The 13,711-nt window shown below is 48.6% G+C and overlaps 1 protein-coding gene across 1 annotated transcript; it reads right to left on the bottom strand.

The window, feature by feature from the left end:
• Positions 1 to 584: 584 nt before the first annotated feature.
• DKK4 (dickkopf WNT signaling pathway inhibitor 4) lies at positions 585 to 3,787 on the bottom strand (the record flags this gene model as incomplete). The annotated part of the gene is given in 6 exon segments (XM_081220883.1): positions 585 to 835; positions 1,708 to 1,854; positions 2,506 to 2,614; positions 2,616 to 2,657; positions 3,676 to 3,744; positions 3,746 to 3,787. Coding segments are annotated over 6 exon segments (660 nt in total).
• Between the last annotated feature and the right edge of the window lie 9,924 nt (positions 3,788 to 13,711).

Below are 13,711 nucleotides of genomic sequence, written 5' to 3'. Positions count from 1 at the left end.
CCGCAAAAAAAAAAAAAAAAGTATAAGTAAAGCACTCCTTGAAAGCCCTAGCTTTGAAATATAGAAATTATGTAAATACAAAATATAGGAAGTTCTCAAATGGTACGTAGAGCTATTGAAAACAAAATAATGTAAAAATGCTTTGTAACTTGCAGTGGGCTATACAAACATAAGATACTACCTTTTGAATCTTACTTCTTTATTAACCAAGTTATTTTGTAGCAAAACGGTATTTCCCTTCCAAGAAATAAATGATTATAAACAATGGGAGTTTTAAGGAAAAATAAAGTATTTGCTGTGATAATTTTCCCTGCTAACTACTGTCAGGTACATAACTTAACCAGAAATTACGTAAAGATTTATTTGAACTAACTGAATCCCTAGATCAAAGTTAAATTTGTTATCGAATCACATCACTTTTCTGCAGAAATAGACAACAAGCCCAAACTAGTTTCCATTCATCACAAGGCAGCTTCTCCAGCTCAGTCTGTTTCACTTACTACAAGATTTGATTTTAAGAGTTATTTGTATGGGAAGATTTTTAAGTTCTTGTCTGAGACTTCTGCTTGAAGACGTGCAGCCGTTTAGATTTTCTGGCACACTCTTAACCGTGAGTGTTGTTGATTTCCAGTTGCCTGACTTCGACATGATCGTCCAGGACCACAGTCACAGCGCTGGAAGATTTCTGGAGCTTGCGCGGTATCTTCGTGCCCTCTCCTAGAGCAGACCTGTCCCTCCAATGGGACCGGTTTACAAATTTTAGTCCAAGAATGACGAGCACAGCAAAGTCCAGGTCCACAGTCGAAAGTTCTAAGACAGCTTTCTCCCTCTTGTCCTGTAACAAGATTGATACGGGCTTTAGTAATAAGCAGGGGGAATGGTGGCTTGTGAGGGCATGACTGGGTTAGGGCGTGGGGTGTAGGATAAGGTCGCAAAGTAAAGATAGAACAGCATGCCTGGCTCCTGGGCTGAAAGCAACAATGGAGTGGACATCTCAGTCTTCCCGAACAGAATTTACTGCTTTATAAAGTTAAAACATTTATTAAAGAAAGATGGGATTTCCAGTCTTGAGACGTGAAATAAGTATCACTCATCAGTGTTTTATTAAATGGGATTTGTACTGACCCAAAGAGAGACCACCGCTTACACAGGCGGGCGATTAGCCGTCTTCAACAAACAAGAATGGCCAATTCACCACCTTCAAAATCCTAGCTGCTTTATGTCAAAGATTGGAATTTGAGACTACAATTCTGTAAAAAGCATCTTAGTGAAGTTTATATTTTGTCCAAGAATGAAAAGTTATTGCATCTGTGTTCATCTCTCTTTTATTTTGTATTCTGAGGATCTAGAAAGGGAAATTTCTATTTGTTAAATTATAGGCTGTAAAAAGATGTGCATATAAAATTTAACAATTAAAGGCTTTCTTGCTAATCAGCCTGTTATTATAGGTATCCCCCGTCCTCTTGGCCTGCCAACTACCTTGTGCTCTTCCCACCATGATCTCCATAGCTGTTTACGGAAAGAGATTGGAAATAGGACATGCTCCCTAGGTGTTTCCGGGGTGGAGAGGCATAAGTCACTTTCAGCCTATCCTTAAGAGCCTAAGGAGGAGAAAATGTTTTTCTTAAAAAAAAAAAATATATATATATATATATATATATATATATATATATTTATATATGCTCAGAATGCTGCTCTTAACCTTACTGCCTTGTGATTTTTTAATATCTGGCTTCCTCTTGGGTTTGTTTTCCTGAATTGGGTACTCAGTTGTTCCTTGTGTATCTGTGTCGTCTTGGTCATCCATCTGCCTCTCCAGTATTGGGGTTGCATCTTCCGTTGCCGTGCAAACATCTGAGAGACAAGCAGGTGGAGTTAGAGGATGAGAACCCCAGACAGGCTCATTATCAGACTGTCATGGGGTTTGGCAGTCCTTCCGCCTTCAGTTTCTGTATAACTTTCTAGATTTCCGGGACACAGGCACTAAATATTTACGTCTCACATATGGCAAAGCAGGTGCTTAAGTAATTAATGGAATCTAAGTGAAAACAGAAGAACTTGAAAGATTCCAACTTGAACCCTTGCTTTAAAATCATCTCCAAGTTGCTGGCAAGAATTGTTGCCGGGAAAGAAACTATTTTGCTGCATCGGGAAGAGGCAGCTGCGGAGAACCACTTGGGAGCCTTTAGAGAGTGCCTGTCGTGGAATACCCTAGTCTAAGAGACCAGGATGCGGCCTTCCCTGGTGGCGCAGTGGTTGGGAGTCCGCCTGCCGATGCAGGGGACACGGGTTCGTGTCCCGGTCCGGGAGGATCCCACATGCCGCAGAGCGGCTGGGCCCGTGAGCCATGGCCGCTGAGCCTGCGCGTCCGGAGCCTGTGCTCCGCAACGCGAGAGGCCACAGCAGTGAGAGGTCCTCGTACCGCAAAAAAAAAAAAAAGAGACCCGGATGCTGTGTCTGCTCTTTGGAAGCCCTGCAGTCCTGCAAGTCTTCGTGCTGACTCACCATTCACACAGAGCATCCCCGGACAGCACACGGCAGCCCACTGGCACCACCTCCGTGATCCACGACAGGTAGCACAGGATGGCCTCTCCTCCTGAGGTTTGAGGCAGAAATTTTCCAGTGTTGCAGTCTTTGTCAGACACGCACTGTGAACCCTGTAAAGAGAAGCTGTTGTCGCAGGGCTAGGGAATCCAGCGAGATGTGAAGAGTTTTTATTCCAGGCAGGAGACGGAGAAAGCCAAAAAGAGAGGCACTTTAAACGCTGAGGCAAACCTCAAGCAGCATCTTGACTTTTCACTAGAATTGGTTTTCTTTCACAAAGGGGAGAGCAAATCACCAACGAAGAGGCCTATGTGCTGCAAAGGTTATTTGTGCCTGAAAAATTGTCCTCCTTTTAAACATAGAACTTCATCTTTTATGCTCTCTGTGAAAATGGAAGAAAATGTTTTCCCACGTGTGTCTTCGAGACGGTTATGAGATTTTTGCTATGTATCTAGAAGCTCTAGATGCTGTGCGATAGTTTAATGAAGTGTTGGTGTTTGTGGCCTCCCTATTTGACCTTTTTACCCCAGTGAATCACATCAGTCACCATTTGCCACGTAGGCCCCTCCGTGGGCCAACCCAACCATCCTTTGATTCCTAGTGATGCCTCATTTGCAGAGAAACAGATACCGAAGACTGAGTTTTCTCATCTACGGTTGATGCTTTTTCATATGTATATGAAGCATTTCCTATAAAACAATTCTGTGAAGTGAGAGGGTTGGCACGCAGCATGTAACTTCTGACTCCCATATTCCCTGGCTGTGTGGCCTTGGTTAAATTCCTCGGCGTCTCTGAGCCCATTTCCGCATCTGTCTTTAGGACATGTGGTAGCTGTCCCAAGCTCTGAGGAAGGGGACATGGGAGAGTATGTATAAAAGGCCTGGCACGTGGTGTACAGCTTTCTAAATGTTAGCTTACTCCCTGACTTATAGGTGAATTGATAACTCAATGCCCTGAAAAGCCACTTGGCTCATCTGGTGAGTTCCTGCTAAAGCGACTGGATTCTTCCAGGGTGCCTTCCACAGCCTCAATCCAGCCCACCGTCTAGATGAGCCATTTCAGATGCTCATCTGCGTGATGGCTTCACTCGAGCCCAGCGCCCAGCCCTCCTCCTCCTCTACCGAGCGTTACCTTCCGGGCCCCTTGCGCTTCCGCAGAGCTCTTGATGTTGTTGGCATCCAGAACCAGGACTCCCAGGGGGGGCGCACAGCCAGCCGAGCCGCAGCAGGACCACCACCACCATCCTGGACCTTCTCAGCCCTCCCTGCGTCCTCCTCGAAGCTGGGCTGCTCTGAACCCACGATGGAGCTTTTGCCAAAATGGGAACTCGGCAAGTCGCCTGGGATTGCTTTTTCTGAAAGAGAAGCAAATCTTCATTAGAGGAAGGTGTGTGAAATCGGACGAGCGAGGTCTGACCGGAGGGTTCCCTCTGCAACTGTTTATAGACGCACCCCCTCCTTTCTCTCCTCCTCCTTCCTCCTTCATTTCCTTCCTTCTTACCCCACACAGGCTCCAACAAATCCCCTCAAATCTGTTTGATCAATAGTTCAAAACAAGGACTCAATAGAGGGGCAGCAGAGGCAGGGCTGCAGCCGCTGCTCCTCCAGGGGTTGAATTCCTCTTAAGTAGTGCATAGCAGAGTCAGTTCAAAGTGCCAGCAGAAGAGCAGGATGTTTGTATCAAAAGCGAACTCTGATGATCACCTGCCTTTCCTACCTTCTGTAATCCTGTGAGGGTGGAGGGAGTCTGCTCTAAGGTCTGTTTTCACAGCTAGTTGTGCTCCAAGAAAGAATGAATCCTGTTAGCCAGTACGCTCTGCGGGATGCCAAAAACTAATGAGTTACAAAAACTATACTGAGAAACTTTACACTGTGCTCAGACAGTGAAGACAGATAGAAAAGAGACAAAATGCCCCACTGAGTGTCTCTGGTATTCAGATGTAAAAATCCCAATAGCTTAAGAGCTGTGAATGTAACAGCACCTGTCCTGACTAAATGTCAATTGGAAAATAATTCTCCTTAAAATGAAAATGGAACTGTTTGAAGTTAGGATTATTTAATTAGGAAGATAATGGTTTATAAAAATTGCCGTTTTTTAATGATAGGGACAACCGCAGAAAGCCCATTTTATATACAGTTTTATACAATTTAATAGGAAGTTTAGGTGTATTTTATGAGCAATGGATTTAATTTGCGTTGTATGATGTTGAAGTGACTTAAGCAGAACAGGCTCCAAGACTGTAACTCATTTCAGATGGGATTTCATGCATTTTCAAGTTTCCTAATTTGAATTTTTTTAAAAAAAATGCTTCATCCCTTTTTCTCTGATTTTTTTTTTTCCAGCCAGACCGTTAGCGAAGTCGAGTGATTTAGACATGTGCTTATCACTGCCTAAGTCCTTTAAGGGTAGATCTGGGTCCCCAAATCCCTTCATTGTTTGCTTTGTTCTCAGGGTAAATTCATCCCCGTACCTGGGGTGTAAGGCGCCGTTTAAAATCTACCAGTGCCCCTTATCTATGCCATCAATGGTGACCTTGGTGTTACTGGGTCTTCCTCCAGAAACACCTGACATCAGTCCGTCAAGAGGTACCTGGACATTCTGTGTCAGGGGACCATTCCCAGCCTCGAGGGACGCCTGGTGCCCAGTGGCTGGGGCAGGTGACCTGAGGGTCTGTTACCTGGCTCTTTTCCTGGGGTGGGATGCCTGTCCCCATCGTGTGGCACAGCGGAGCTATTTCTTCTGCAAGTACTACTTGTTTTCATGTAAACTGAGAGCATCAAACACCCTTTGATAGTAGGATACTCCTGGTGACTAGGGGTGTTACAGAATTTATTTTGAAGTTAGACAATTATGGCCAAACATAAAGGAGAGAGCTCCAGGCTTCGCTCTCTGCTGGGTTTCCCTGCTTCCTGTTCCCTAACAGAAGAGAGAATACCAGGGCACCAGAGGCCTCTGGCAAAACACACAGACAAAAAGGACTGGAGCCAAACGTTCACTGAGTACTTTGTACTTAACAGAACCTATGTATAGGTGTTGGGAATAAAAGATAAAGCACAGTCCTTGCCCCTGAGGGGTTGGTGTCCAAGAAGATCTACATGTAGAGATGATTTTGATATATTATAACAAGCACTAAGATAAAGATAGAAATGTGGGGCTGAAGGATCACAGAGGAGGGTGTGATTGGACCTTCTGGAGGAATGAAGGAATGCCTCTACAGAGGTGGGGTCATCTGAGCTGGGTTTTGTGGGATGAATAGGAGTTTCCTAGGTTGAGAAGTAGGGGATGGTCTTACCCCAGGCTCAGAGGGTGACGTGTGTGCAGGGGAAGGGAGGTGCATTTTGGTTCTAGAGAATCTGTGTGGCTGGGGCAGATGGTGGAGAGACAAGCGGAGGCTAGACTGTGAGGAACCTGATAACAGGCAAAGGACACCGGGTATTATTTCATATGCAGTAGAAAGTCATCGGCGCGATATTTGAACTTGAACATGGCAGGATCTAATTTGCTTTTTAGGAAAGCAGTGCTGGTGGCGGTGTGGAGCTAGGGTTGCAGTGGGTTGAAAGCGGACGCTGGGCCAATGAAGAGGAGGAGGAGGAGGCAGAGGAGAGCCAGTGTAAGGCAGTGACACGGTGACAGTGAGAACCAGCCAAGGGTGGGATTGTGCACTGGAGTCCCTATCATTTGATGTGGGGGGTGGCGGGTGAGTGAGACAGAAGAGCTGAGGTTACCCTGACGTTTCTAATTCCACACACAGGTGGATGGCTATGGCACTGAAGACGGAATTCGGGATGGAAAGCAGATTGGGGGGGAAGGGTGACAGAGGCCAGGAGAAACGCGATCCAAATCATCAAGGCTTTGCTGGGTACCTTAACATGGAAGATGGAAGATTAACCCCCGTGTCTTCCAGGAGCGATGCTCCCACAGACCAAGAGGGGTGAGGATGCAGACACACCAGATGCAGGAGGCTACAAACAGGGCAACAAAACCGAAAAGCAGGCCCCTCTCTGTCTCTGTCTCTGCTTGACTTTCTCTCGGCCTTGTAAGAGCAGGCTTTGGAGTCAGGCCGACCTGATCTGAGCACCAGTCTGGCCTCCCCTATAGCCCCCGATTCCCCCACTCCCCCAGGCATCCAGCTGCCCGCCATGGTGTTTATAAAACTCTATTGTGATTGGGTACTTCTTTGTCTCTACAACGAGGTGATAAGCTCTGGGTGGGCAGGGCTGTAGCTGTTCGTCTTTGTATCCTCACGCTTTGAGGGCCTGGCATATAATAGAAGCTCCATAAGTTGTTTTATGTGATGGATGGCTGCAGAGATAAATGGATTTATAGTGACTTGGTGACCTTGAACAAGGTGCTTCACCTTTCTAGGCTGTATCTACACAACTGTCAAGCGGGCACGACCTCCCCATAATGACTATATTCTGAGGGTTTAATGTGTGAATACGTGTACAGGGCCTGGTACCATAACCGGTACTCATAAAACTCTATAAACCAACGTCCCTCACTCATTTCCAAGCCTGGACTTTCCATCCTCACGTAAACTTCAGGACCTAGCATGACGCACAGCCCTCCCACGGAGGATTTCAGGAGAAGTATGTGCAACCCAACGCACCGAAGAAAAATCTCCCCTAATTACTCTATTATTTCTAGGTCTCCCAAAAGCCAGAGCAATTTTGAGGAACTAAGTACGAGAAGTCTCCTTGGAAGATGACTTTTGGTGTATTTTCATATCGGCTGAGGCTGCTTGCACGCTAATGATCGCTGTTCATCAGCCAGGATGCCCTGTGGACACACTTAGCGCCCTAAGGCTGAGCTCAATGACTGGGGATTGGAGATGATGGAGCAGTGGGGAGAGGAAGGCTTTATTAGTGTTTCTGCTTAAAAGGCATTTTTTTCTGCTCTTAGGTCAGGGTCAGTTCCCAGACGCAGACAGCAGAGCACGTGCAGAGCCCACTGCCCCCACGGGGAGCCGTGGCCCCGCTAGCCACACAACGAAGGAAGCCCTCCCGTGCACTTTCGGCCAGGATGCTGCCATGGGGCGCCCCCTGGCAAGGACCGCGGGCCAACTGGCAACCCCGCGCCGGTCCTCCTCGTGCCTCCGGGGGCTGCTGGGCAGTACTGACTGAGCTCAGAGGAAATGAAAATTCTCGAGAAGAAATTCCCCGGGGCTCCTGGTTCAGCACGGCGGGGGATGCCGGCCCCCGGGTGACTCCTGGCCAGGGCGGAGGTGCGGCGTGGGCTGGTGTGTGGGTGTGACACCTGCATCCTCCGGGGACAGCGGCAGAGGCGGCGCCGTGAGTTACGTTCACTCCGGAACGGTCAGTTTTATTTGTACGTCTCCTGTGTCGGCACCAGTGTGATTTCCATACACTTTGGTTTTCTTTCTTTTTTTTTTTTTTTTTGCAGTACGCGGGCCTCTCACTGTCGTGGCCTCTCCCATTGCGGAGCACAGGCTCCGGACGCACAGGCTCAGCAGCCATGGCTTGTGGGCCCAGCCGCTCTGCGGCATGTGGGATCTTCCCGGACCGGGGCACGAACCCGTGTCCGCCTCCCCTGCATCGGCAGGCGGACTCTCAACCACTGCGCCACCAGGGAAGCCCCCGCTTTGGTTTTCTTAAAAGCAAATCAAAGGAGCCGAAACCAGCGGGTCTTTGGCAGGCTCTCCCGGGAAATGGTGAGTAAATGAAAGATGAGGGGATGGGTTGATGAGGGGAGACAAAGATTGCAGGATCTGTATAATCACAGCGCTGGTGTAAGCGCTGCCGCTGAGGTACCTGAGGTCAGGAGGCACATAGCTGCCGGCCCAGGAAGCGGGTTTACCAGATGTCTTGCCCCTCAGGGCGGGCCCGCTTCCAGAAACGGCCTGGGAGACTGGGTCCAGCCCATCACCAACTGTGTGGCCTTGGCTAGCTCACGTACCTCTCAGCCTCAGCTCCTCGCGGCCTGCAGGGCTCCTCCAGACCAGTTTTCCAGGAGTGTGTGATGCCGCGGGGTGGTGGTGGAAGGGGTTGGGGGGTCAGCCACCATGAGGCTCACTCCAGGGGCACCACGCAGACCGGCGTCTGTGTGAGCGGCTCCCTTTGGCGTTGGCCAACCAACCACGTGGCGCTGGGACCTGCCTTTCCCATAAGGCAGCCTCCATTCTCCTGACCCCAACCTGGCGTCCAGCTGGAAACAGCACTAGGGGCCCCGAGCTTCCTTCGTCAAGGTTGTGCTCTGACTTCTTTTTGCTTAAAAAAATTAGATGATGTTGTGTGTGACTCATCAATCCTAAATGCCTTGTCCACCCTACCCCATTCCTGGGCACTCTCCATACCTCTCTGTAACAAAAATCCCACGGACCAGGTGCTTCTATACAAGCTGAAGTCTGAGGTCAGGGTGCCTGTGTGGTCAGGTTTATGTCAGGCGAAGGCCTGCTTCCTGGCTCGTAAACGGCCACCTTCTCACTATGTCCTCACGTGGAGGAGGGGGAGAGGGAGCTCTGCGGGGCCTCTTTCACAAGGGCACGAATCCCATTCATGAGGGCCTCACCTCATGACCTAAGCACCTCCGGAGGCCCCCCTCCTAACACCATCACACTAGGGGTTAGGACTGCAACGCATGAATCTGGGGACACGAGCGTTCAGGCCTCAGCAGTGCTTTTCCTCCTCTGCGTCCTGCAGTCCCTGACACACTCGTGTTACACAAGACACAGAGGTGGGGGTAGTGACAGCAGATGCTGGGATGAAAAGGCAAGAAAAGGTTTGTAAAAAACTGACCGTATCTCGATACACATTCGCTGGAAACAGCGTCACTCATCTTAGGTCACAGCAGGAGTCAGCCTGTTGGGACAGTGTCGGCACCACTGTGACTCGGGGACCAGACGTCCTTTCACCGATGCCACTGAGGGTCCCAGCAACGTGCACTCCCCATGTGTGGGCGATTTTGGGTGGTTTCAGCTGGATTACATTTATGTTTCTAGAGGAGATCACGAGGCCCTTTCAGCCCCTTGGTTCTATGAAACTCTCATACGGAGCACCGACTTGGAAAGCAAGGTATTTTCAGAGTCCAGTTTGTTTTATTCTCTTTACTGACTGTAATTTAATAGTAAATACACTGCAGGGAGGAGGGCAGAAACCTATAAAACTGAGTGGAATTCAACCTCATTCTTCTTTTCATTTCATCGTTTTCCTTCTCCACCTTTGTCCCCCGCATTCTTTTTCATTTGAGTCTTTCTCTTTTGCCTCATTTTGTTCATTCTCTTATTGTCTCCTCCCTCTGCATCCCCACAACTAACCCCGCTTATTCCTCTTTTCCCTTGTGTCCAGTCCTAGGCAATGGTGTTCTGGTGGCCTTTCAGAGCCTGGGGGCATGGTCACCTGACCTGAGGATCACCCTGTGGCAGCCGTCCAGGCCATGGAGTGGCCTCCAGGCCCGGGTGGGTGAGGGGGTGTGTGATCTGTAAGCAGGAGTGGTGTCTCTAAGTGGGAGGCTGGAGGGTTGTAGAGGGAGAGCAAGGAACGAAGGCCCCCCTGCGACACTGCGTATGACTCTGAGGGACGGAGAGTGGACCCCTGCAGCGGTCCGCACATCCCAGGACGCCTGTTTCAGGGAAGGAGCGTGCAAAGGGGAATCCTCCAGCCTGCAGACAAGATGGGTTCTGCTGTCTTTGGGTTTGGACCCTACCTGGGGTCTGATTCTTTTTCCTTGAAGGTAGGGGGTGAATCCCATAGCGTTAGGAGATCCCAGACCTGCCTGGAGTCCCGATTCTGAAGACGTAAATTTTTCTAAATGAATGGCTCTGGCAACAAACAACAAAACAATGGTAATTATATGAGGTAAAGGACACCCTTAACCAACCTTACTGTGGTAATTATATTTTGCAATATATATTTGTATCAAATCATCACACTGTACACCTGAAACTTACACCGTGGTTCATGTCAATCACATCTCCATAGAGGGGGTGAGGTGGGGTGGTGAATGGCTGCCCTGAGCTCTGCACACAGGGGCTCCCGAGTCCCCACTGGAGGGGTGGGGCTACAGGCCTCGCCTCTCCCTGGGGTGTTCTCCAGGGGCCCCTAGCTGTAGACTCCCTCCCCGCAGCCCCTCCACACCCCTTCAGGGTGAGTCTGTGTCTGGCTGCTCCATCGTCCTGGGGCTTGTGATGTGTGTGACTCACTGGCACGATCTGGCTCCGGCCCATGGTGAACCGTGGTGTGTGGTCCAAGCCTCCTCAGAACTTTGGCCACAGAAAGCCATCTGGTGGAACCCCCTGGGTGGGCCCCATCTGGATGGACGGTGTACTCCTGGGGATCTCCGTTTTAACGATGAAGACACCAAGGCTCAGAGAGGTCAAGTAACTTGCCCAAGGTCACACAGCTGGTGAGTTGCAGACCTCGGATTTAACATAAGTTTTCTGGTTCCAAAGTTGATTCTTCCCTCTGCTCCACACTATACAGCTCACTAACCTAAGGCCACTCCCCAAAACATCAAGTTGCCTGAAACACAGCTATATATTCACTAAGGGGACACTGCCTATTAACTATTTTTAGGTTCCGTATGAGTATGCCAACCTCTTTTTTCTTAATTTATGTTTCATGTATAAGTGATCATAGTGCTTCTCTAGCAAGTGATGAGCTAATTTGCAGGTTGTGTCAGCCAGGCTGTACCCTAATCCACATGTGGAACGTTGACAAAATTGGTTTCCTCATAAAAACAATTTGTAAATGTTTGCTGTCCTTTTGACATTCAACTTGGACTCTAACTTGGGTAGGAAAGCCCCCATAACTGTGTTCACAACCGTATGGAGAGCTTGGATGAGGCTCTGGGGGCAAGGGGAGGACAGGGGTCATCACCCTGACTCGAGTCCCCCCTGCCCACCAGCAGGGTTAGCTATTCTTTACCTTGGTTTCTTGCGCCCTCTTGTGGCCAAACGTGAAAGGAGCTCCCAGAAGGCCCAAAATAAATGTCAGGGACTGATCCCAGAGGCATTTCCCAGTTTTGGATGGAAATTGCCCACGGAACAGCATGCCCTTCTCATGAACCTAGGTACTTCCCCACCTTATGAAAGTGAGTTTAACTTTTCTGATTATAACAGAAACACGTCTCCAAATTTTAGAAATTTTGGAAAATACAGAGAAGTGTGAAGAAAATAAAAATCACATATACTCTGACCCAGCAGAGATAGTCACTGTCAGATTTTGGAAACATTTTCCCGATTTTTTTCTATGTACGTACATATACATACACATATACAGCATCTGTTTATTTTATATATATATATATATATATATATATATATATATATATATATATGTATGTATATGTATTATTAATCTATCACCAGTCCAGAATTAGCCATTACTAAAGCCTACATCTACCCATGTGGGCCTCCTCTACCCAGTCTCTCTGTCTGCCTTGCTTCTTCTTAAAGTAAAACTGTAACACACACACACACACACACACACACACGCACGGAATTACACTGTACTTAAACTTTTGTTTCCTCCCCCCCTTTTTTTTAAGCCCATATGATTTAAATTTATTTATTTATTTATTTTGGCTGTGTTGGGTCTTTGTTTCTGTGCGAGGGCCTTCTCTAGTTGTGGCAAGCGGGGGCCACTCTTCATCGCGGTACGCGGGCCTCTCACTATCGCGGCCTCTCTTGTTGCGGAGCACAGGCTCCAGACGCGCAGGCTCAGTAATTGTGGCTCACGGGCCCAGTTGCTCCGCGGCATGTGGCATCCTCCCAGACCAGGGCTCGAACACGTGTCCCCTGCATTGGCAGGCAGATTCTCAACCACTGCGCCACCAGGGAAGCTCCCTACCCCCACCTTTTTTAACTGAGCCTTTCCCCCAGATCATCAAATATTATCAGAACACACGGCTGTACCATATCCCAGAAGACGGGTGTATTACAATTTAATGAATCCTCTAAATGTTGGCCATTAAGTTGTTTTTAATTTCTTACGACTGTAATTCATTCAAGCTAGTCAAGATGAACCTTTGCACGAGTCTGTTTCCTTGAGAAGAGTCCTCAGACATGGAATTTCAGGGTATGATATACACCCTGAATATACAATAACACAGTCTTGGATGTCTGTCCCTCTGCACTGCAAGCCATGCCCCTCTTGTCCACCGGACCCAGCCCTGGCACAGCGAGGCGCTTTCACCGCTGGGTCCCTGTGCTCTGCTGCCCCCTTGAGGAGGCCCAGGGATGGGGCTGGTCCCTCCTCTTCTTCAAAGATGCCAAGGGGATCCTCACCCTTCATCAGAATTCTGAAGTCCTTGAAAACAAACAAGTGGGCCCTTTTTTCTTTAAAGAAACAGGGAATTAAATAACACCGCTGGCTTCAGAATCTTAATTTTCCTTACACTTAGGGCAATCGAGCTACTAAATCTTCACAGTGGGGCTTCTGTTCTTAGGGTTTTTCTTTTTTCTTCTCATTTTTGAGGGTAAAACTATACTAGCCTTCTGGGATTTTCTCTCACAAAGGTAACACAGGCAGACGATCAGGTTACCTTGACTACAGCAGGTGACCTGTGCTGGGAGCCTGCTAACCAGGGCCTCTGGACACACACAACACGGATGTGTCTGGGCGTGTGCTCCTCCATCAGCTCTGAGCATGGTGTCCTGTACGCAGTAAGCACGTAGCAAATGTGTCACAAATGAAGGAGTCCAAAGCCCCTTCCCTGCCCTAAAATTCTGGTTCTAGACATTTTATAGGCGAAGAATGCCAGGTGATTAGAAGTTGGACTGAGAAAGTCCTTTCTATGCTTCCCAAGAGCTTAGAGCCCATTGTGGGTCGGGGGTGAGCAATGGCTGTAGTTCGGAGGCAACAGAGGCCAGAGGCTTGATATGGACGTTGAGGGTTAACGTGGATCCTGCTAAGCCGACGGGGCCAGAGAGATGGCAAGCAAAGGAATGATTCCCTCTGCAGCCGCCGTTTTCCTTAACAATTTCTTTTACCACCTTCCTGCATCAGGTGCTGGGAGAAAGAGGAGGTCTCTTGGTGCATGACCTGGGACTGGTGTTACCAGGTCCCTTCAGAAGAAAGGTCTTTGGATAAAGAAGCCCAAGGAAGGAACGTTGCCAAATTCCCATTCAAAGTGCTCTTTACAGCCTTCAGTGGCCTGTTGTACTCGACAAAGTCCAGGTCTGTGCCAAAGTACAGGCTGAAGTTGTGGC

The sequence above is a fragment of the Mesoplodon bidens genome (genome assembly GCF_964165515.1).
Source record: "Mesoplodon bidens genome assembly, chromosome: 20".
Taxonomy (NCBI): Eukaryota; Metazoa; Chordata; class Mammalia; order Artiodactyla; family Ziphiidae; genus Mesoplodon; species Mesoplodon bidens.
Note: the sequence above shows the minus strand (reverse complement) of the source record. Positions and strands in the feature narration are given on the sequence as shown.